Source organism: Phocoena phocoena, chromosome 5, assembly GCF_963924675.1.
Source record: "Phocoena phocoena chromosome 5, mPhoPho1.1, whole genome shotgun sequence".
Lineage (NCBI taxonomy): Eukaryota > Metazoa > Chordata > Mammalia > Artiodactyla > Phocoenidae > Phocoena > Phocoena phocoena.
The window spans coordinates 11,502,720-11,527,507 of NC_089223.1; the positions used below are offsets into that span (position 1 = coordinate 11,502,720).

Genomic DNA, 24,788 nt, shown 5'->3' on the forward strand with positions numbered 1-24,788 from the left:
TATGTGTTATGTGTATATGGATGTGTATGTGGATATGTACATATACAGTTATTCCTTTATCATGTTATTGACCCTGAGGTATATGTCTCTTTTTGTCAACAGGGTCTTCATTAGGTTTATTCAAAAACACAAAGAGTACATTGTCCCAATTATTTATGATTAAAAAGTAAATAATTAAAAAATGTGTGCTTGCTTAGAACTGGAAGAGTCAGAATGAATGCAAATAAAGTATGCATGGCCAGATAGGAAAGAAACTCCAGATATGCTGTAAAGTCAGAATCCCTGTTAGAACACTTTTATGTCTTTTGGGTGCAATCCTGGAAGGCAGTATCCTATAGTGATGTAAAGCAAGGACGTTGGAGTAAGGAGGCAAAAGCTCTGGCCCTTATTGTGGAACCTTAGGCATATTTCTTGCATGGAATCCTAATTTTTAAAACTGTATGTGTGTGTAGTAGTGTACATATCACATAGTTATTTTAAGGATTAAATTAAATACTGTAATATGAAGAAAATAGTAGAACATGTTAAGCTTTGTTTGGATTATATTACAGTATTCAAAAAAAGAAAACACTAGCATGTATTGAGACATATTTAGTTACCACAATTTACTTACATTTCACAGGCATAGTATCATTTAATACAGTTAATGATCCTTACAGATGGATATTATTTTTACTATTAGATATTACAGATGATGAATGTGGAGTTTAGAATTTGAATCCCTTGCTCAAGGTCATATACTTAACAAATGTCAGAGTTAGGATTTGAAATCAGTTTACTCTTAGAACTGGGATGTTTAATCAATACACTGACAAACACACAGTCAAATAAAAGTTAGCCACAACTCTTATCATCATCATTATTACATATGAAGGAAAAATGCCATAATTATTCACTAGAACTTATGTTCTTCAGGAAATATGTCTCCATTACTTCTGCTCAGAGATTTGTATGTCTCTAAATTTTCAATAAATATTATGGAATTTACTATTGTAAAAGATACTGAAACTCTTGTTCAAAAAAAAAAAAGAAAGAGGGAAATAAAAAGAGAAAAAGTAAATTAAGATCATTGTAGAAATTTGATTCCTATTTATGAATGGACTCTCAGAAAATTTCCTGATTTTTCTCCTGTTCAGAAAAAAAAATTCTACAAGTTATGAATTCTTAAAGATCTCATGGCATGAGACATTCAGTGTATTTAACCACTTTGTCCTGCAGAGGCTTTTTGTATTTATTATAATGTCTTCCCGATACTCTTCCAGCAAAACACTTTGATGTACTATTCATCATTTCCATTTGGGAGAACTAACTACATTCCTGCTTAGCTCTCACACTGCTTCCAGTACAATGTGTTTCAGTAATGAAGTGTGTGCTTTAATTGAAAGTGTACGTTTTTCAATTCATAAGTCTCTTTGGTGTAATTCTGGAGGGCATGACAGAATATTTATGTTATTGTTTAATGGTGATACTCACTTCTTTCTAGGAGCAATTTTTGATGAATCTGCCAAAAAGGATGATGAGGTGTTTCGCACAGCAGTTGGCGACCTCAACCAGAATGAGGAGATCTTACAGACTGAGAAAATCACATTTTCGGTGACATTTGTTGATGGTAACAACCCTTTTCAAGCAGTTCAAGAAGGTAAGGTCCATCAGCACTCCACTTTTTATTTTGTTTGTTTCTTTGGTTCAATTCAAATGGCAATGAAATTAAAAATTTTAAATGCCGTTAAACATGGGCATCATTTTTGCATCTTTGCTGCATTGCTTTTCTTTTAGAGTATTTGGTAAATTTTAATCCTGTATTCCACTTCTGAAAGGGCAGAGTGTGGAAAGTTATTGTTTTAATTGAAATATAATATGAAAATGGTCATAAATATTTGTAATAAAAACTTTACAACATTTTATGACTTCAGTATAAATGAAGCATTCCTTAAAAATACGACTTTCAATCTGAATTTTTACTTTTGTCTTCTTTGAGATAAGATAAGGTAAGAAAGGAATTTTTGTACTTACTTAAATTTACTTAAAATAAATTTATTTACTTCCTTTGCGAAGGAAGTTTTCCTTCTCAAAAGTTTTCCTTTTGAGAAGGAAAACTTTCAGACACTACGTACAAATGAAAGATTTTGTGCTGGGATCCTAACATACTGACCTAGGCTATAAATTTTTTACTCTCTACAATGTGCCAAATATTAAAGCACTTTTCTCCATTCTCTCTATATACTTGAGTGAATTAAAAGTTTTCATAGGTACAAAGTCATACAAATACAAATTATTTTTATTATACTGGAAAGATCATTTATATGAACAAAGGTTTTGATTGAAAGATCATACACTAATAAAATTCTAGTTTTGATGCTATTATTCTAATGAAATATTTAGCCTTTTGATTGGCAAAGTAATCATTGTCCATGAAAGTATTTTTTGTTAATCTGTTTTATATTTTATTGTGATAATATTTAGACTAAAGATACTAATACAAAATTAATTTAGTTAAATGGAACATTTCTTTTATTAAAAACTTAAAGAGGATTTGGCAGAAGAAAATATGGACAAGATATTAAATGGAGTAAAGTTTGGCAGGAAACTTTTTAAAGCAAAGTATTGAAGGGGTAAGGAAGATAAATGTTTTTAATTTAATGTATCTGCATGATATACAGGTAACCTTTTTTGGAATGTGTTTTTGATCAGTGGCATTGGCTACTATCAAAGCTTATTTATGCTTATTTCTGTCAGTAAGGGAATGGTTAGAATGATTAGTGATCTAATGGATTTTCCTTCTTATTAATTTGATGGAGTGAAAAAATATTATTTTAATAAAATGAACAGAAATGTTTTAAGTAAAAGTTGTTTTTCAATAAAATACGTTGTTCATATTAATATGATGGAATTTTAATTTTAATAAGTAAACATCAATTTAAAAAATCAGATTAATAGAAGCACCCAGTTATTTTCTTACATTTTAAATCAGAATTATCCGGGGAATTTGTAACTTTAAATCATGGCTATGTTGATAAATTTTCTATAGAAATGTTTAAAAGCTGTCTAAATTAATGTTAGAATTCATAAAGCAGTCTGCAAAAATAATAAAGTAGAAATTGTGGAAAATACCCAATAATGTAAAAGAATATATACACTAAGAAGTATATATTATTCTTTAAAAGAAGTATCTATGATATTTCTTTTTCAACTATTAGTTTTATTGACTGGAATGAGAGCAGGAAAAAATTAGGACCGACTTACTTTTGTGACTGTCTTCTTATTAACTACATATTAATAATTGTAAATTAACTTTGAAGACGTGCTAAAATATTCATGCTTTTAAAAAATCCACTTTGACTGAAAAAATGTGGATAAAGCAATGGAAAATAAATACAATGAGCAGAAGGGAATTAGAAAGATGAATAAATATGCCCCTCACACCTTTTTAGAGACTACAATTTGAAAAACAAAGACAATTTTTAAAGTACCACAGTTAATCTGTTTACATATTGCTTTGTGTAGCCATTCTGCTGCCAGCTAAATTCTGGAAACAAAAATATCTCTCAAAAGAACTATTGTGACTTGAAAGAATTTGTGGACTGAAAGAAAATTGAGAGAGTAAATAAGTTTTATGTTTCCAAGGTAGAGACAGCTAGATATTTGTCAAGAAAGAATGAAGAGCTTGACAATTTGCCTGATGGGTTTTGATACTAACAGGATGTTCTGGACCAGTTATTTTGATGGTCTGCTCTGGCTAATGAACCTGAAATAAGTTCTAGGAAACTCTGGAGCTAATTTGTTTCTCCATTCAGTATCAAGAAAGATCTCAGCTAATGTTAGAAGTAAAAATACTTCTTTCTAGAGCTCTTATTGTAATTGATTAGTTTGCAAAAATAAGGGAAAATATTCAACTGAAAGAGAACAAAAAAGTATTCTGGAATATTTTCTTAAATGTTTTGAGGAAGTATTTTAGAAGAAAACTTCAACTGAACCATCAAAGATGGCCAACTTTTCTATCATCATATCTTGGCTGCAATACCATTAAAATCTATAATAGAGGTCCTTAAATCAGCTTATTTGTTTTTTACATTGTAAAGATGGACACGAGATTCAGTGATATCATTATTACCAATTGTTTATGCATTGGCATTCCTGATGAACATCTAAAAATTCATGGTTTTGAGCATGGTTTTGCTGTGATATATACTATTTATGTTCGTGGGTTTTAGATGGCATGGATCAGTAGAAAAATACCAATCTAGTTGATCAGCAGCAGTTGCATTGTATAATCCACTCAGTTCATATTCATCCTTGGTTTTCCTCATCTATAAATAGTGAAGAAATTAGAACACAAATGATGTATTTTTAAGGTGAATTTCATCTCTATAGATGAGATGTTACACAAATCTTTAGAACAAATTTCCAGATTTAGATTCTTAAAGGATTATAGAAATTATAATTATTCAGTTTCTCTTTAGAGAAGTCTTCACATTGCTGAAATTGCCTCCTAGATTTTTCTGTGGCTGACTTCAAAATTGATTAAAGGATATATGGTAGCTGTCCTTTGTTCTGCTACCTCATCCAACTATTGACAGCAACCCAAAGAACTCATTACTATCACCGAAATCCAGAAAGGGTCTTTTGTAGGTTTAGTTGACCTGGACCAAAGCAGCTGTGGTAGATTTCTCTCCTTACATCTCTTTTGTAGATTGTTTCCTCTGTGGGACCTATATACTGGATATAATGTAGATACACAAATGGCTGGTGTGAAAGGCACTTCTGTCTCTACTGAAAGCAATAGCAATTGCTTATATTGTTAGCTCTTAATTGAGACCAGCACCACTATGGGCCACGAAAGGTGGGGATTTATAAGAAAATAAGGTCAGGGAATGTAAGGAGAATGCATTTGTAAAAATGTTCACATTGGAAGGTGAATGCAGAAATATGACTGCATGTATAATTCTTGCATACATCAGATGTATCAGGAGATATGTTAAGCACTGTTGATATTGAATGGCAAAATTCAGTTAAAACATTTTGAAATAATTATTAGGAAAAATACGTAAAAATGAAATGCATAGTGAAAAGAGTGTAAGGACAGATTTATACTGTAGAGTCACAAATGATTCTACTTGAAAGAAAAAGGAGTAACTATCATAATTATTCTCCTTTCTGCTATGTTAAAAACCATTATAAACAATATAGTTATAAAAGCTGCTTTTAATACAAAAAGCAGTCATGATTAAGATTGCTCATCTTCCAAGTTGCAGCCTGGTCCACCTTTAACTTACTCCTTTGCACACCAGGACGTGAACATTGATTGCTCCCAAACAGTCTTGTAAAAATAGACATCTCATTTTAATACAGTGATGATTTCAGTTGGATTTGCCTCATATATCTTACAAAATAAAACTACTGTTAAGTGTAAAACAATAAGACTGCTTTCGTTTATGGTTTCTGAAATCAGTCTCATTCCTTTATTTTTAATATACACGTATCCGTATCATGTGTGTAAAAGGGATAACAGAAGAGTAGCAGAGCCATAAACAGTATAAGGAAATCTAAGTAGGAAAAAGCACTTCTCTGAAACACATCACAATTCATTGTGAATATTTCTGGTGCCATAGGCTAAATCTGAGTTCAAAGAAGATGTAAATGTAAAAGAATGATTTATGTGGCTGCACTATTTGATGCTTTATTCCAAGGCTTAGTCTCATAATTTATATTCCTCTCTGCTTTAATAAGATATTTTTACTGTGATAAAAAAAATCTGCTAATTCCAAAATTCTTAGACTGAATTCTGCAACTTTCCTAGCATAGGTTTGCAGTGTGTATACCTCATCAGCCAATTGGTTTCCTGGACCAATTTTGATAACTCCAATTTCAGCTTATTTTTTTGAATTGCCTGACAACTGAACTTGAAAATTAGTGGCTCCAGGAACCAAGAAAAAATCTCTGGACATCCTGTAGTTATAATTCTTCTCATTCATTCATTTCTTCATTTTTCCCATTTTTTCATTCCTTCTTCCCTTTCCACATCAAGGTCAGTGTCGTACTTTGTCTCTAGGCCCAACGTTCTTTATGTAACTGGTGCCTAGCTACATGTGTGAAGGGGTAGAGGAATAGTGTTGCAGCTGACCGGCCATCTTCAGACACTCACAAAGCAGGAGGGATTCTCGATGTACATTTGGTGGCTGTCTGGACCACCTGATTCTCTTCATGAGTCTGGGATGTTTAGGTTGGTCAGTTCCCCAGTGCCAAGTTCTGGATCACTTTTCTCCCTACCACCACTTTCTAAGGACTGGTCTATAAGATTTGGATTCAGAATCTGCTTATTGTGTGATCTTTAGTACTCATCATCAATGTAATATTAAAATATAAAGAATTCTATATCTGTTAGGGACAACTCAGGCATGCATTCTTTTAATTATCTCGTACTCTATGCCTTTCCATTAAAGAATTGCCCATCAGGAAGGATTAAAATAATATGTATTTGGAATCTAATTTTGAGGGTACTCAGTGAAATCAGTGTATCCAAATACTTATTAAAAACCTATTACTGTCCCAAGATTGGGCCAGCTACAATAGGAGATAGCAAGTGAGAGGAAAGAATGTCTGCCTGCAGGAAGCGTAAACATGTACCTGAGGTGGGCTGTGGATTTTTAGAGCATGAAAAGACATTATGTGGTTGCCTTCTACATATAACTTGCGTTTTTAATTGTGTTAATAGTAGAAAGAAACATGATGTTCTAGATTTTTAAAACATTTCTTTTTCAGAAAAGAGAGGGAATTTCTTTTTTAAAGAAATTCAGTATTTTAAGTATAATTTTTATTGAAGATACACATTGCAAAGCAAAATTTTATTCTTTTTTCTGTGATTTATTGTTGTACTCCCGTACTGGTAAGCCTTTCCCTTAAGTCATTCAACACCACACTTTTAAAGTAACAGATCTCTATTACTATGAATAGATTGAAATACAGATATTTATAGGTCTTTATATCATAATTTTATAGCCTTTCTGCTTTGGGGCCTTTTACCTACTATCTACAATTGTGTACTGTTGTGTAAGTTACCTCATAAAATACATATTTTAGCAATGTGTGCTGCTCTGGATCCTGTTTTATTTAGAAGAATCTTCAGCAGCTTTCTATGAAAGCTGTGTTTAATGGAAGTAAAGATGTATCCTTTGGTTGTTGCTTAAGTGTTCTTTCTTTCTACCAAATATTATTCTTGTAATAATATCATACCCCTTTCTTCTGTTCTCTTGCTACCTCAATGGATAGAGTGCATGATTATGGAAGCATAATTCAGTTTTTAATCGGCCTTTTATGATACTGATTTGGTAAAAGAATCATCTATGTGTCATAAAGTGACTCGGAATATATGGCTTATGAGGTTAAAAACCACACTTATGTACACTCGGCAATTGTAATGAGTCATAAAAATAGTTTGTTCATGTTGACAAACCAAAAATGACTTAACTATATTCAGAATTTAAAAACTACTATCAGTAATATCCAACTTTCACATGATCCAGTCTACTTGCTTAATTTGAGAACAAAAGTAATCCGACTTTCTATTTTAACATTTAACAACTTCTTTTTGCATGTACCTGGCAAGTATTGTTAGATTTATGGGAATCACATTATGCATAGTCTTGTAGTATCCATACAATATTTTGTCAAATTATTTTGTAATTTTCAAAAGAATCGTCATCGAAACACTTGCTTTTAAAAGCAGGACACACAAGCCAATGTGCAATAGGTAATTGCATATTCTGGGAAAAAAAGAATGACTCAGCAAGTACTTTTAGGGTGCCTCTAAGCTTTCAGCCTTGAGCAGATTACTCTGTATAATGTTGCGCTCTCCACTGGCAGCCTTATAATCTTAACACAGTTAGCTTAACCTTTATTATCATGTGTTAGATCCTGACCTACAGGTTCTCCTCTTCCTTTTGACTTCCAATTACAGTGCTTTGTAAAAACTCCTCATTCATCCCCTTTTTGATCCTTGATTCTTCATATTGTACTATGTTCACTCACAATATCTACATTTGGTTCAGTATGTGCTTTAGTTTGATACCATTTATACTGCTTGGGGGAAAAAAACATGTAAGCACATGGGCCATGGAATTAGATAAATCTGCCTTTATATGAATGCTGCTTCATCTCTTATCATCTGTGGGACCTTGAACACACCTATTGTCTCTGAGCCTCAATTTATTCATAAAATGGGGATAAATACATGCTCCATTCGAATACTATGATCATGTGATTGTTGTATGATGAGTACATGGGGTAACAATTATGGTTTGTTCCTCTACTAATCTAAATGCATTTTAATAATAGTGGAGTACATGATGACTTAGCACCATTGCATGTGTCCATCATAAATTTATATACCTTCCCAAACATCCTTTACCACACGTATTGGTAGTTCCCATGCATACCATTGATAATACTAAGCTTAATAACTGCCTAATCAGTGTCTTTTATTTTCCCCCTCGTTGTTCCTTATCAAGATCCTGAATGATAGGGTTGTAAAAATGTTATATAAATTAAAAGCTTCTGTTTTTTTCTGTCTTCAGGGGATAGTTGAGCTAGTCAGCACAGGAAAATGAGAATTACACTTGTAGTGTAATTTATTTGGCAAATAGTAGTGATATTGCAACATGTGTACTTAGGGTTGGGAGGATTTAAAATACCTTGTTACCGTTTCTGGGAAGTAGAGAAAGCCTGTGGGGACCAAATTAAAGCTTTCTGATGATTTGTGTAGGCTTAATACAATCAGTGAAGTAAATAAGGCACTGAGTCATAACTAAATGGAATTCAGTTGTAGAGAGGCATAATGTTGTAGAAGAGTGATATACGTGAAGGTCAAATATAGAAGTGAATTCAAGGAAAACTTTATACTTTGAGAGGTGCATCGTCTCTGGTATTTTGAGTTTATTTCTGACATGATGGTTTAAAAGGTTATCTTTCTATGTTCTGCACTTTTTTATTTCAATATGGGCAAATATTAACTCTAAAAACTTGATCATTGGTTTCTTTGAATTTCCAGTATTTTCTTCAGTAACTTATAATATCATGTTATTTTCTCAGGAATTCATGGCTCATTTCAAGACATACTTACTTTTTGGTCCCTGATAGCCTAATATAATATGATAATAAGAATGACTAAACTCATTCCTTAAGCTGTATTTTCAAACATAAAAAAGACTGAAAAACATAGAAAAGACATAAAATGTCTATTATACATGAGGAATATGTTTCAAAGTAAAAAATAAATGTTTTTTCAGAATTTTTTTTTTTGGGAAAAAAAACTGTTCTACAAATCAAAGTCAGATATGATCTTTGTATAGAAAATGTTTTTGAATAGAATGACTTTGAATAATCAGTGATAATTTTTGTACCTTACTTTTGAATTTACACTTATATAAAATCAAACAATATGTTGAGGTGGTGCTGTGTGCTTATTCATATTATTAAAACTGAGCACGGTGTAGGTAGCTCTGATGATAGAAAGTTACTAGGGGATAAAAAAAAGAAAAAGGTGACACATTCTTATTGGTCAAAGAGAAACTGACACATCAGCCTCATTCTGTCTGCTCCCAAATCCTGTTCTTATTCTGCTACATTAATTTGTCAATAATCTTTATGTTTGAAATTTTTGAGTTTAACTTTTTATTGTTTTGAATTTCTAGGTTATTTTGCCCAGTTTAAAGGAGTTTTACCTGTATATTAACTCATCATATATATACATTTATATACGCACACTCATACAAATATATAGGCTTATATTAAGCTATATATTAAACTATGTCTATATGTTATATACCATATATGCCATGCATGCCATCATATATATAAACATGTATATGATATATATATATATATACCATATATATTATATATATTATATCTCTATCTATCTCAAAATAAGTTCACCAAGCACTTCCTTCTTGTGGTAATCCTTCCAAAGTTGATTCATGCTTTTCATGGGTAATTTTAACCCCCTATTTACTATATCTGTTACAGTGGAACAAGGCAGGTTTGTTGTTAAACCACCATTATTCATTATCAAAAATTTATGCCAGGGCTCCATGAGAGCACAGAATGAATCACTAGTTTACACTTCCTTTCCTTGGAAATTGCTTAAACCTTAAATATGAGAAGGGGAGACCAACTGGAAGAAAACTATGAATCACCAAGAACAATTCATTATTCTTTAAAAAATGAAAATGACAAGTGTTCATTTATTTGTAAGATACATTTAATGCACGAGTCAGTACACTGTATTAGGAGTTTATACAGATGAATGAGATAAATTAACCTCAAGCACCCAAGGAATTTATAATCTAGTAAGAGAGATATACAAAAAGAGCTAAAGAAGCGAATAAATATTCTTTTTTTTAAAAGAGTAGAATGGCATAAAGCAAAGCAGATGACACTGTGGTGATACTATGATAGCAAATAACAGGTGGGCTGTGTGTGTGTCCAGTTTAAAACCAGGAGTTCATTTTTGATGGAGTGATTATGGAAAATACAAAAAGGAACATTTATGCTAAGATTTGAAGTTGCCAAGTAGCTAGCCATGCAGATAAGAGGAAATAGCATTCCAGGCAATTACATATGAGAAAACCATTTGGAGGCAGGGCTTGCTCCATGTGTTTGAGGGATTTGATTATCTTTTGAAGACTCAAGTTTTTATTCTGTTGCTTTGCAAATGTTTATTTCTATCAATGAAGTCATTATTTGCTGGGTAGCAATGTTATTCATGAGTTCATTACCCAAATCTGCTTCAGTTTTTCCCTTTGGAAATGGAGTGTGTTCTAAAGGAAATTCTGATGGTCCTGCAGGTCTCACTGACATCTGGGGCGTGGGGATGTCATTCTTAAACCCTTTGGGATTTGAAATTCACCTGTCTGTAACTGATTTTGAATATAGGTATGGAAACATTTGGGCTTTTCATGTAAGTGAAAAGGAAAAAGGAATGAGGTGAAACATTAAAAAAGAAAGAATTTTACTCAATTTTCTTGATCTTTTAATACAAAGTAATGCACAGAGATACATTAATATCTGAAACTAGGAAAGAAACATCATTTTGTGGCTTTTATATTTGCTGTATACTCTTGACAAAAGAGCATCATTTGGAAAGCCCAAGAATGAGCAGTGGCATTTACTTATAGCTTATTATATCCCATGAGCTGTTAGAAGTGCTTCATTTTTTTCACCTAATCTTTATACTGCCTTATAAGCTATAAGGCAGTATAAGTTACTCTTACTAGCTTTTGACAGTTGAAGAAACTGAGGTACAGTTAGGTGAGCTAACTGGTCACATCTGAAACCTTTAAAATAGTTCCTGGATTACTCTGGTTTCTGTTTAAGAATGCTAATTGGGAGTCCCAGACATATATCAGTGGGAGGAGGAGAGTGAGTTCAGGGTATTTATTTTCTGTCCCCTGTGTGAGGTCACCTTGAGCTAGGTGTTTACCTCAAACCAAAGTCACGCTTTTCTAAAGGCAGCCTGCTCTTTATCACTCTTATTCAGAACTCCACAAATTTCTCTCCTGTCTATCCTTTGGGCCTAAGACTGGTTACTACCTCACTGCTACTACCTCTGAATTCTTGTACTACTCCTCGTTTTTCTGATGCATCCCACCCATATCTGTGTAATTTATGTCTTTGAAAAATAAATCCTTCTCAAATTATGCTGTTTTGAGTTTGCCATTGTTTCCTATTGGGATTTTAGCTCGTGTCAGTACTAACTACTACATTCAACTGCCTATGTATAAAAGCTCATCTTAGCTCACTCTATGTGAGTTGATGACTTGTTCAGTCTAATCAGGAAGTGTTATCTGTTGGAATGTATTATTCAGACTAATGCATGCACATCATATTGCAAAACTTAGAAAGAACACCTCACACAGACCTTTATCTTCTGTCTTTTACAAGATGAAATCTTCATGTTCGTTGGTATTTTAGCAGCACAACAAAGGCTGACTTGATGTTAAAGATGCTGAGAGGCAGCATCCCTCCAGAAGGGCATGAGGTCTGACCAGAAGCAGGACTGATCTCCAAATGGCCACCCCACAGCATAGTCGAGTGACTTCTCTTGGAGAAAACATAATTCTTTTTACTTAAAATAATATGACAAATGGAATGAACTTGATGGAAACTAATGTTCCAGGTGTGTATCTTAAATGTCTCTTTTTGAAAATCCTCTACTTTAAGGAAGTTGATGCATCAGTTGTTCACAACTTCTTGAATATTTTACTCTGTTTTCTATGGGGAGAATTTCCTTATATCTTTCTTTTATTCCATCCTTTGTAGGAGTGCTTTATTGTACAAACTAGACTCCTTATTAAGTTGCTACAGGAAAAAAATAAAAAAACACATTTTATTGTAGAACAAATTGCACAGCCAAGATTTTTTGGTCACCTAGTAACTTATAAAGAGTAATAAGGAGAAACTAGCAAGTTACAAAAGAACTTTTGCATTTTATCTCTTTATTTCCCAGACCCATGGTTTAGTAGATACTAATGAACAGCAAATGGCCAAACAGCTGGCAGCAGAGAAAGAGGCAACATAGAAAAGGTCCACAAAAGCATAACCAACATTTTAAGATCCTTTATTCCTTCCTTCACCCAACATTATTCAGCGTCCCAGTACAAGATAGTGAGATAGAATTAGTGAAGAATATAGATGTAACTTAGGAGCACTCTGCATCTTTAAAGATTTAAACCACTAAGGAAGAAGAAATATATGTGCACAGATAACATAATTACTAGGCAGTGGTTTCTTGAGGAACAAGATACAGTAGAAAAAGATGATTTACAGCCTAGGATGGTGAGTTAAGGGAGAAGGTAAAGAAGAAATAAAGAGGAAGAATAGTAAGGCATGCTTTCTACTCTGAAAGGAGAAAAGATCTAATCAGAGAAGCAGCCATGTTCAAAAATACATCTTTGTGACTGTGAAAGATATGATCTGGAGGTGAGGCTGGACTGAGAATGGAAGCATCAGGCCACAAGGACAGAAAGGAAACTTTTCTGTCAAGGTCTTTGTCTTGTTCCCAGCTTCAAGATCACACCTTTCCAAAACCAGTGGTAGAATAGTGAGTTCAGCATGGAGAAAGTCATGATTCAGCAAGTAAAATTAAGCATGAATAAAGACATTAATAATGACATCAGCCTTCATATAGCAAAGTCTTAGTTTTGTTTTGTTTTTTTTTTTTTTTTGGTAATGCAGCAGAAGTACTGAAAATGATTTGAGCTCAAAGTGGCTGCTTCAAAAGCACAATGCCTCCGCTGTGTTTTAAGAGCAAGTGATAATTTTAAAATAATTATTCCACATCTACAGAAGAGTAATTGCTTTTCACATTAAAGAAAGAGATAAGCCCTCAAGTTTTATAATATAAAAGTGTTATGCATATGCATTGGCTAATGCTCTCAGAGGATTTTTACTACACATTTGGCATTGTGTGCTGTAACTCAGAGTGTCATGGCACTGTGCTGTTACATGAAAACATGGATTGTTTCCTAACCGAGGTGGACAGAAGTAGGTGAAGTATAATGATATCCTGTTTTGTGGTTCTTTTATATGCATAGTCTGTGATTACTCTCTTTTTTTTTTTCTTTAAGTGAGGTAGTTATTTTAAATTAAAAGTATTTTTTATTGGTCATATTATTAAAGTAGCCGATGAAGCTTGTTTATTTGAATAAAAAATGCTCTGCAATCTGTGAAAATCAGCATTCATTGTTAATTATTGATTAATTTATTTTTCCATCTAAATAAATATTATTAAGCGCTTTTAATTTGCAAAATGCTATAATTATTGCTGAAAGAGATATCAAGAGAAATCAATGCGGTTTCTAGCTTCAAGTAACTTATGTTTAGCAAGTAACAGACATAAATAACATTAACATATATATAAGAAATTTTGAAACAAAATGTAATCAATTATAAAGTTCTCAGTAGCAGTAAAATGAAGTGTTATGGGATTTCTAGGAGTGCTGATCTTAGTTTTATATTTTTACTTTCTTCCTCACCCACAGCTAGAAATAATTGTTTGTTTCCTACGTGGTCAGTGTGACCCCAGTATTTGGTACCAAATATAACAGTACATTTGACATCATCTCAGCTTTGTTGCCAACCTTGCTATGCTGCTAATGTATGTGCATTCATTCAATTTATTTGATAATATTTATTGAATGTCTACTCTGAGCCAGGAATTATTTTAGGAACTCATTGTATATTAGTGAAAACATAAATATCTTGCTCTCTTGGAGTGTATATTCTAGTTGAGGGAACAACAAATTATATATACAATTTCAGGTTGAAGAGTTGGTATGAAAAATTTTTAAAAATGAAGCAGCATAAGAGGGTTAGTGATGATGAAGTTAGGGGTATCATTTTAAGGAGAACAGTCAGGAAAAGAGCTCTCTAAGAAGATGATTTTGAGCAGAGAGCTGAAAAATGACAGGGAGCAGGTGATGTGGGCCCCTTGGGACGGCAGAGAGTGTGTACAAGTTCTGGTAGTAATATCAGCAACTCGAATTCACCTATCTTCTCAGTACCACGTTAATACCTGATTTCCATTAATTGTGGACCTATTTTATTTTTGTAACTACCTGTAAATTATCTGGCCGGTACCTGTGGTCTCTTACATCTTCAGGCCCTGCCTGGTTTTTGCAAATTTGTTTTGTAACTTGAAGCCCTTATTTGAACTTCAGCCCTAGGATTGATGCCAGCCACCTCTTTCCACACATTATAGATGCAACCTGTCTGACTTTCTATTGTGTGTAGAAATCCTGTCAGCAGGCTTGTGAAGAGAGTCAGTGTACTTGCTAGTTACTTAAGCTTAATCTCTTTACCATCAGCAGTTTGTATGGATTATTGCTATTATCTGTTACCATAATTTGAATAAACTGTTTTCATCCACTGTATTAAACTGTTCAAAATAGATTCTTCTCCTCTTCCACGATAGCAGTTTTAGGTGGATCCTTACCCCTCACCCCCAATAGAAGTACATTTTCAAGTTTTCCTTGCAGTTATATAGAAGGCCAATAGAATGTGAGTTGAAGTATGGACAAGTTACAAGTCATTTCCAACTTAAAGACAAGCTACTTGCCCTAGACAACACTTCTCCCCTTTCAATGAACTGGAATATTGCTGTGTCGGTGACCCAGCTCTCACCATGCTGGTAAGGACTATGCGCTAGCAGGTTTCAGAGGAATGAGACGGAAGGAACCTGGCTCTCCTGTAGAGCAGAGCTACCCTGGGTGAACTGTTATATATTAGCATAACTCTCTATCTTATTTAAACCTACCCTCTTTGGGTTTTCCTTGTTCCAGTAGGTTCAACCTTAGCATAACAATTATAAGTACCTCTGTAAACATCTTACTATATGAGGCAGATATTCTACTGCTCCTGCTACCCTGGTGAGGATACCCAACTTTGGGAGAACGAAATACTCCTTTTTTTTTTTTTTTTTTAATTTATTTATTTTTAAAAAATTTTAAATTTTATTTATTTATTTTTATACTCCACTTCTGTTTTTTTCCCACCACAGTTATGTCTATCTTCCTTTTTGCTGCTGCTTTTTCTCCTCCTCCTCTTCCTCCTCCTCCAGCAGATGCAGTGAGGTATAATTTACATATTATAAAATCCATCTGTTTTAAATGACGATTCAGTTATCAGTAGTAAATTTACAGAGTTGTGCAACCATTACCAAAATCCAGTTTTTAGAACATTTCCATCACCAACAAAATCCCTCATGCACATTTGCAATCAATCAAGCCCCATTCCCACATCAGCCCCAGCCAACCACAGATCTGTTTCTACAGATTTTTTGATTCCAGGCATCTGATGTCAATGAAATTAGACAATATGTAGTCTTTGGTGTCTGACATCTTTCACTTAGAAGGAGTTTTAGATGTTCATACATGTTGTAGCATGTATGAAGAATATATTTCTTCCAATGATGAATAATTTTCCATTGTAGAAATATCACATTTGTTTTTCCACTCAAAAGTTAAGAGACTTTGGATTGTTTGCACTTTTTGATTATTATGAAAAATGCTACTATGGATATTTATGTATAAGTCATTGTAAGGTCATATATATTTTATTTTGAGTCATAATCTGCTTGGGCTGCTGTAACAAAACACCACAGACTAGGTGACATAACAGAAATTTATTTTTTCACAGTTCTGGGCAGCAGGATAAAACTTCTAGTAGTGTCGGTGTCTGATGATAACACTCTTGGGTTGCTGCTTTCTTCCTTTGTGCTCACATGTCCTATTCTTTGTGTGTGCATGGAGGGAGAGAAAAAGCAAGGTCTTTGGTGTCTCTTCGTTTAAGGACACTAATCCTTTCAGATCAGGCCCCACCCTTGTGGCCTCATTTAACTTTAATTACATTCTTAGAGGCTCCATCTCAAAAATTCAGTCACACTGAGGGTTGAGGGCTTCAGCACTCAGATTTTGGAGGGATAGAAACATTCAGTTCATAACATTTTTCTTGGGTAGATATCTTGGAAGGGGAATGCTCAGTCATATGGTAAATTAATGTTTAACTTCCTAAGTAACTGTGCAACTGTTTTCCAAAATGTGTACAGTTTTACATTCCCTCCAGCAATGTATGAGGAGTCTAGTTTCTTCACATCCTTGTCAGTTTTGTGAAACATATAAAGTGGAATCTAATTAAGGTTTAAATTTCTGTTTCTCTAATGATTAATGTTACTGAGTATATTTTCCTGTGCTCACTGGTCATCTGTATATTTTCTTTGATAAAGTGTTTATCCAAATCTTATTTGTATTTAATTAGATTTTATGACTTATTTAACTTTAAATATTCTTTATATATATACTTGATAAAAGTTCTTTATCAGATATATGGTTTGCAGATGTTTTCTCCCAGTCTTTTTTCCCTCTCTTCTTAATGGTACTTTTTGAAGTGCAAATTTTAATTTGTTGAAGTTCAGTTTATCATTTTTTTTCTTTTAAGTAGCTTGCTTCTGACATCATGTCTAAGAACTCTCTGAATAATTCAAGGTCACTATGATTTTTCCTGCTTTCTTCTTAAAATTTTATATATTTATTTCCTTATATTTAGACCTAGGAGCAGTTTTGTATTTGAGTGTGGTATGAGACAGTATTTTGGCATGTGAATATACAGTTTGCCTACTCTGTTTCATAGAAAGATTATCCTTTCCTTCATTGAATATCCTTGGCCCCTTTGTTGAAAATCAGTTGACCGTAAACATATAGGTTTATTTCTGAACTTTCAATCCTGTTCACTTGATCTATGTGCCTGTCCTTATGCCAGTAACATATTGTAGACTTACAGTAAGTTTTGAAATCGAGTAAATTCTTTTTCCTCTTTTTTCAAACTTATATTTGACTATTGTGTCCTTCTCATTTTATATAAATATTAGGATCAGCTTTTAATTTCTTCAAAACAGCTTTCTGGGAAATCAACAAGGGTTGTATTAAATCTATAGGTCAATTTGAAAAAGGTTGCCGTCTTAAGAATATTGAATCTTTTATTTCATGAGCGTAGAATGTATCTCCATTTTTTAGAATGTTATGATTTTAATATAATAATGTTTTATTATTTTAATAATATTTTTTGCTTTTCACTGTACAAGTCTTATGCTTTTAATTTCTTCCTTAAGATATTATTCAGTTTCATGAGACTGTGAATGGAATCATTTCCTGTATTTTATTTTTAGTTTGTTCTTCCTAATATATAAAAATAATTTATATACAAATATATATATATTTTGACCTGGTCACCTGTGGCCTTGAGGAACTCAAAAGTTTTTCATGTATTCCTTTGGATTTTCTACAAACAAGATTATGTTATGCAAATGAAAAGTTTTAATCCTCCCTTTCTAATCTAGATGGCTTTTAAAATTTTATTTATTTAAAAAATATCTCTTTTCATGATTACACTGCTTAGAACCTCTAATACAATGTTGAATATAATTTTGAGGCAAGAAAACCCTTCCTGTTTCCAGTGTTAGATGGAGAACATTTTGTCATTCACATTTGAGTATGAGTTAACTGTTTATTTTCCATAGAGGCCTTTTATCACATTGAGGAAATTTATAGGATTTATGGGAGTTTATCAAGGCCCATGATGACTCTCTTATCCCCCAGATAGCCTTGTTAAATTTCTGGCTAGTCTTCTGGTCTGTTGCTTGATCCAACTTGTATTGCAGCCTCAGGTTTGTAAGGTATTGACCTTCCTTAATTGTTTGATACCTAGATAGTTATCATTTTCTCTACTGCCTGTGAGTATGATTCTTTTTCCCCCACATACCACTCCGAATCAAATCCTCCACCTCCTGGCATGGAAGCTTTTGGTTTTCATGTCCTTCCCTAGCTGCTAGAACTGCCTTTCCAGTGGAACTGAGGAGTGGGGTTGCGGGTGAGGCTAAAATGCCATGGACTTACTCTTCTTAAATAGTGTTCAGTAGTTTATTTTTTTTTTGAATAAGTAATTTTCAATTTGTTGTATGCCTTTGGTTAGATTTAAGAACATTGAAAAGATTTTTGGTCAACTTTGTCCAGTTTTATCATTGCTTTTGGGGGATATTTGCTGAGCTTCACACTCTGTCATTTATGAAGCTCCGCATCATCCCTCCCCCTTCTATAGTAGGGATAGAGAACTTTAGATCATAAGATTAAGATTTTATAGAGGAAGTATCACCTTAGCTAAAAAATTAATGGTAGGGAGTATATGAAATTCATTTATTAGGGTATTTCAGAAGGAGAGAAGAGTATCAGAAAAGTGGACTCTGGGTAGGGAAAAACCACTAGTTTAGTTTGTGGAACCTTATCTATTTTAAGGACCAGAAAAGGTTGTCATAGTAAATTAAAATGAGCTGGTAATAGGTTTTGAATATCAAACTAATTTAATATCTTAGGAAATAGCAAAGAATGAGAAGGTTTGAGTCATGGAATGATTGCATTTTTATGTATATCTACGTTAGGAAAGAAAACAGCATCCCACAATATATAAATGATAGACTAGAGGTCAAGAAACTGAAATCAGGGAAACAGTTGGAAATCTGTTGAAATTGTCCAAATGGGAGGTAATAAGTTCTCCGACTCGGATAGCTATAATGGGAAGGGGAAAAGTGAACTGCTATGAAGCTATGCTGCTGGAAGACTTGGACCTTACTATAATTCTGGGGCCAGTACAAGGAAAGAAATCAAAGAAGATTCCTAGCTTTTGGCCTTTGGAACTAGACAAATAAAAAAATTAATAGAAATAAGGAACATAAAAGGTAAGACATATAGGGTAAGTGTAAACAGTAGCTAGCACTTACTGAATTCTTAGTATGTTAAGGCATAGTCATATGAGTTTTACATAAAATATTTAGTTACTCCTCACACAGGCCTTTGTATATATTAGAAAAATAAGGTGGTGAGGTTAGTCAACTTTAACCAAAATTAAATAACTAATAAGTGTCAGAGTTGGAATTTTAACCTCTGTCTGAATATACGTTTCAGGATATAACTGAAAAGTGGCACTGGGGCTCTATAGAGAAAGGATGGAGCAATGGTTTAACATCACTTTGTCTGGAGGTGAAAGTTAAAGCTGATATGGGATGAGATTACCAAAGAGCAATAGAGGGGAGGAGAGAAACCAATTGATGTATCATTGCAAATACTTACATTTTGTGAGAAAAGGAAATAGAGAAAGAACAAGTTTGAAATTGAAAGAGGAACCAGTAGAGATCATTATCCCTGAGGAGAAAACCCTTCTTTGGAGGGTGGTTATCTTTTTTTTTTTTTTTTTTTTTTTTACCTTTGCTTTGGGTCCGTATCACAAGACCCCACATAAATTAAATTTATAGTTTGACCCACTTAAAAAAATCTTTTTAAATTTTATTTATTTTTTTATACAACAGGTTCTTATTAGTCATCCATTTTATACACATCAGTGTATACATGTCAATCCCAATCTCCCTATGGGGGGTGGTTATCTTAACTGTTATTAAATGTTGTTTGGATATGGGCTGTACCAAGTCCATGGATTCTAGAGATGAAGAGCCCATGATTAAATTATACAGAGAAGTTTCTTTATAGTGTTTGTGGTATTAATGGAAGACCAGCACAAGCAGTAAGGAGCAAGTGGATGGGGAGGAGTGAACAACGCCAGTAGTCTTTATTCAGTGTTTGATGGTGAAGTTATATGTATATGAATAGCTAGAATTCAGTGAAACATTGAACGTGAACACATGGGGGTATTTTTGAATTGAGTAGAAAAAATCTCAAGGGGGTGGGACAGAAATTTATAGAAGCAATTGGGCCTAGTAAGGTGTTAAAAAGAAAGATTTGGTAAATCTTGAACTTTGACCTAAGGAAACAATCATTTTATTTTATTTTATTTTATTTTTTTTAAACATCTTTATTGGGGTATAATTGCTTTACAATGGTGTGTTAGTTTCTGCTTTACAACAAAGTGAATCAGCTATACATATACATATGTTCCCATATGTCTTCCCTCTTGCGTCTCCCTCCCTCCCACTCTCCCCATCCCACCCTTCCAGGCTGTCACAAAGCACCGAGCTAATATCCCTGTGCCTTGCGGCTGCTTCCCCCCAGCTATCTACCTTACTACGTTTGTTAGTGTGTATATGTCCATGACTCTCTCTCGCCCTGTCAAAACTCACCCTTCCCCCTCCCCATATCCTTAAGTCCGTTCTCCAGTAGGTCTGCGTCTTTATTCCTATCTTACCCCTAGGTTCTTCATGACATTTTTTTCCCTTAAATTCCATATATATGTGTTAGCATACGGTATTTGTCTTTTTCTTTCTGACTTACTTCACTCTGTATGACAGACTCTAGGTCTATCCATCTCATTACAAATAGCTCAATTTCATTTCTTTTTAAGGCTGAGTAATATTCCATTGTGTATATGTGCCACATCTTCTTTATCCATTCATCCGATGATGGGCGCTTAGGTTGTTTCCATGTCCTGGCTATTGTAAATAGAGCTGCAATGAACATTTTGGTACATGACTCTCTTTGAATTTTGGTTTTCTCAGGGTATATGCCAAGTAGTGGGATTGCTGGGTCATATGGTAATTCTATTTGTAGTTTTTTAAGGAACCTCCATACTGTTCTCCACAGTGGCTGAACCAATTCACATTCCCACCAGCAGTGCAAGAGTGTCCCCTTTTCTCCACACCCTCTCCAGCATTTATTGTTTCTAGATTTTTTGATGATGGCCATTCTGACTGGTGTGAGATGATATCTCATTGTAGTTTTGATTTGCATTTCTCTAATGATTAATGATGTTGAGCATTCTTTCATGTGTTTGTTGGCATTCTGTATATCTTCTTTGGAGAAATGTCTATTTAGGTACAATCATTTTATTGATACGGGGAAGGAAAGTTGAGGAAATTCACGGGAAGTGGTTATAATCATCTCAATAATACTTAAGGCAGTGGAACATTGGGGAAGTGAAGTGGAGAGTGGAAAAGGTTTGGAAATGCTGCTGGGGAATGCCAGTTAGGGATGGTTGAAAATACTTCTGAGTCATAGTAAGAATCAAACCGAGATTTCATAGCAAGAATCTGTAAGAGATTATGTAAGACCACCCTTCATAATATTCTCCAGCAATATTCAGAATCTGTCAGCATAATGAAGGTCACCATTTTAGGTATAAATATTATTTTATCTATATTTATGGTTAGGGATTATCTTCAGAAATTTCTGAAAATTATAAGAAATCTTGTGAGTGAATGAGCCATTAGAAAGGGAAAATAATTTCTCTTGGAATGGATGTATTTTCCATATTCTCCTTGTTTCTGTTCAGTCCACATGTGAATATTTGAGGAGATCTGATGTTTCTGTAAAAGAGAGTGGTAAGAGAGGGAATAGAAGTCAAGAGTTTGTAGAATTTTGCTGTAATTCTGTTTTTCCCTTGGGATTTTCCAGAGTTTATTTGTTCACAGTGAACACCAATCTCTTTTAAAAGAGAAGATTTCCCTAATTATTTAAAGTGGTATAGTGGAAAGTGAGTCCAATCTGGAGTCTAAAGCATGAGTTTTGTTTCTGACTCTGACTCTTAAGCAGTTTCTATGAGTAAATATTCCTGAATTGTAAAATGGGGATAAATAATACCTAGATGACTTCACAGATGTATTGTGAGATTCCAGTAGGTGATGGATTGGAAAGTCTACATGATCTATTAAGTGATGGCATTTATTTTTAAATCCACAAAAATCAACAGCATGCAGGCCCGTGCTAGCCTGGACCTGAAGTTTCTGGTTTTTCCAAAAATATTTTGTTAGTTTGAATATATAAAGTTCAGCACCATTAGGAAGCTTTTGAAGATGAAAAATTTGTTGTCTAGGTTAATATTTAAATAAGCTCTAAAGTGATCTGTGAGAAGCTAATACAGTTCTGAAGATTTTAGGCTGATTGTTTAAAGAAAAGTTACAAGTTTTTATAAAAACTTCAATTTAGTGAACATGCATTAGTTTATATACATTGAAGCAGTATGTTTAACTGTTATTATGTTGAGTAAAATACCTTATTTTCTTTATATGATTAGAATGTACTGTAATTGCATCTGAATGTAAATGCATCATATATATATATATATATATATATGTCCAGCTTATCCTCAATGTGAACTGTACATCACAAGAATAAACAGGCACTCAAGAAAAAATAGATTTTTATCTTCTCTCGCCTGGGTAATGAAAGAGACTCCTCCAGCTTATATGAAACATGGCTATATTATTGACTTAGTTATTAAATTAAGAAAGCTATATGTAAACATGGAGCTAAGTCCTGGAAATAGAAAGATCTCTATCTATGATCATCCTTGCTCTGAGGAGATTTTATTCCAGTGGAATAAGATATATGTGTATTTTAGTAGTCAGCGATGGTAGTGGCATGTGTTCATACCAAAATAGTTTGAAGAAGAACTTAATTCTGTTCATGTAAGCAAGATTTTTTTCCTTCTGCTATGATTTTCCTGGAGTAATTAGCATAGTAAATGCTGTGGCACCACTAACACCCACATAGTCATATTCCTTCTGTTTGTGTAAAAGGTGGCACCATTGAGTTGGAACTCAATATTTTCCATGAATGCATTATTCAAAAATACTTTATCTATGAACATAACTGAAATTTTATACCATAAACTTGAAGATTATAATTTTTTCCAATTGTTTCAAAACAAACTGTATAAAAGGATAAGGGAGAATAAATATTTTATAAAGAAAGGTTTGCTCAGAATTATATAACCTTCCCATTTTTATTATCTTTTATTTGTTTAGACCTAAAGACCCCACAAAATTCCACTATATATGGAATTTCACCATCTTATTAAAAAAGAGAGCCACATGGTATGGCATAAATTTGTGGCTAGCATTTGGAAAACAAGTTATTCTTGAGCCATATACATCTATGACAAAGTCCCAGATTTAGTACATTTAATTAAAATTAATATTATGGCTCATATATTAAAATTTCTTAGATTCTACAAAGACACGGGCTGAGCTCCAATTCTTAAGGCTTAAGTGAGATCAAATCCTAGTTAAGTCACATTCTTTTTTTTTTTTTTTTTTTTTTTTTTTTTTGCGGTACGCGGGCCTCTCACTGTTGTGGCCTCTCCCGTTGCGGAGCAACAGGCTCCGGACGCGGCGCAGGCTCAGTGGCCATGGCTCACGGGCCCAGCCGCTCCGCGGCATGTGGGATCCTCCCACACCGGGGCACGTACCCGTGTCCCCTGCATCGGCAGGCGGACTCTCAACCACTGCGCCACCAGGGAAGCCCAAGTCACATTCTTTACTAGCCCTGAACCTATAGATGGTAACTCTCTGTATAAGCCTCAATCTCCCCATCTTTAAAATTAATAGGGTAATAATAGACATGGCCATTTAAAGTGTAGTATGTAAGAGGAAGCTCTTTATAAAAATTAGAAAAAAATCATAAAAGCAAATGGTGTATAATAGAAACCAATAGCTATAAAAGATCATCATTCATCATCATAATTCTGACTTGAACTACTGAAAAGAAATGAACCCATGCACAAATGACCATAAAGTAATAATAGTAAGCTTTTTACCTCATAGTTAACAAGGTAGTTTTAGAGCTTTAACACTTCTGCTAAAGAGAGGCTTACCCTCTATATAGAAACAAATTCGTATTCATCATATTTCTGACTTGAACTACAGAAAATAAATGAACCCATGTACAAATGACCATAAAGTAATAATAAATTGTCAGTTTTTTTTTCTCTAGTAGTTAACAGAGCAATGTTTCAGAGGTTTAGAGTTTCTCCTAAAGAGAGGCCTACTGTCTCTAGAGAAGCAAATTAATATTCACCTGACTGTATTAGGTTTTTCAAGGTATATTGACACCTAGATTGCTTTTAAATTGACTTTAATGACCAGAGATTGGGTCAGCCTATAACCCCTTCTCTCAACACACACATGTACACATATGGAACACATATCTAGTAAAGCTGCTTCCTGGATTTTTCTACATGAAGCAGCACTGACTGTGGTATTCTGAACTTCAGAATATATTTTAGATAAATTTTCTTTTCTCCTTAAAATTCTATATGGTAGCAGCAACATCAGCAAATCAGCAGAATCACCACATTAACTAACATTACGTAAATAAAACCTTATTATATACCAGGTCTTAATTGACATTCTTCATATACATATTAACTCATTTAATCCTGACAGTGCTATGACGTAGGAGTAGAATTATCCAAACTTAACACAGGAAACATAATGCACACCGAAGCAGAATAAAGTAGCA

General features: G+C 33.7%; 1 protein-coding gene across 2 annotated transcripts in view; it reads left to right on the forward strand.

The window, feature by feature from the left end:
- GRID2 (glutamate ionotropic receptor delta type subunit 2) overlaps window positions 1-24,788 on the forward strand; it is a 1,355,780-nt gene that overhangs the window by 253,610 nt on the left and 1,077,382 nt on the right. For both annotated transcript variants that reach the window (XM_065877462.1, XM_065877463.1), the window contains exon 2: window positions 1,484-1,639. In XM_065877462.1, coding sequence (XP_065733534.1) covers window positions 1,484-1,639 — 156 coding nt within the window. The remainder of the gene's footprint in view (window positions 1-1,483; window positions 1,640-24,788) is intronic.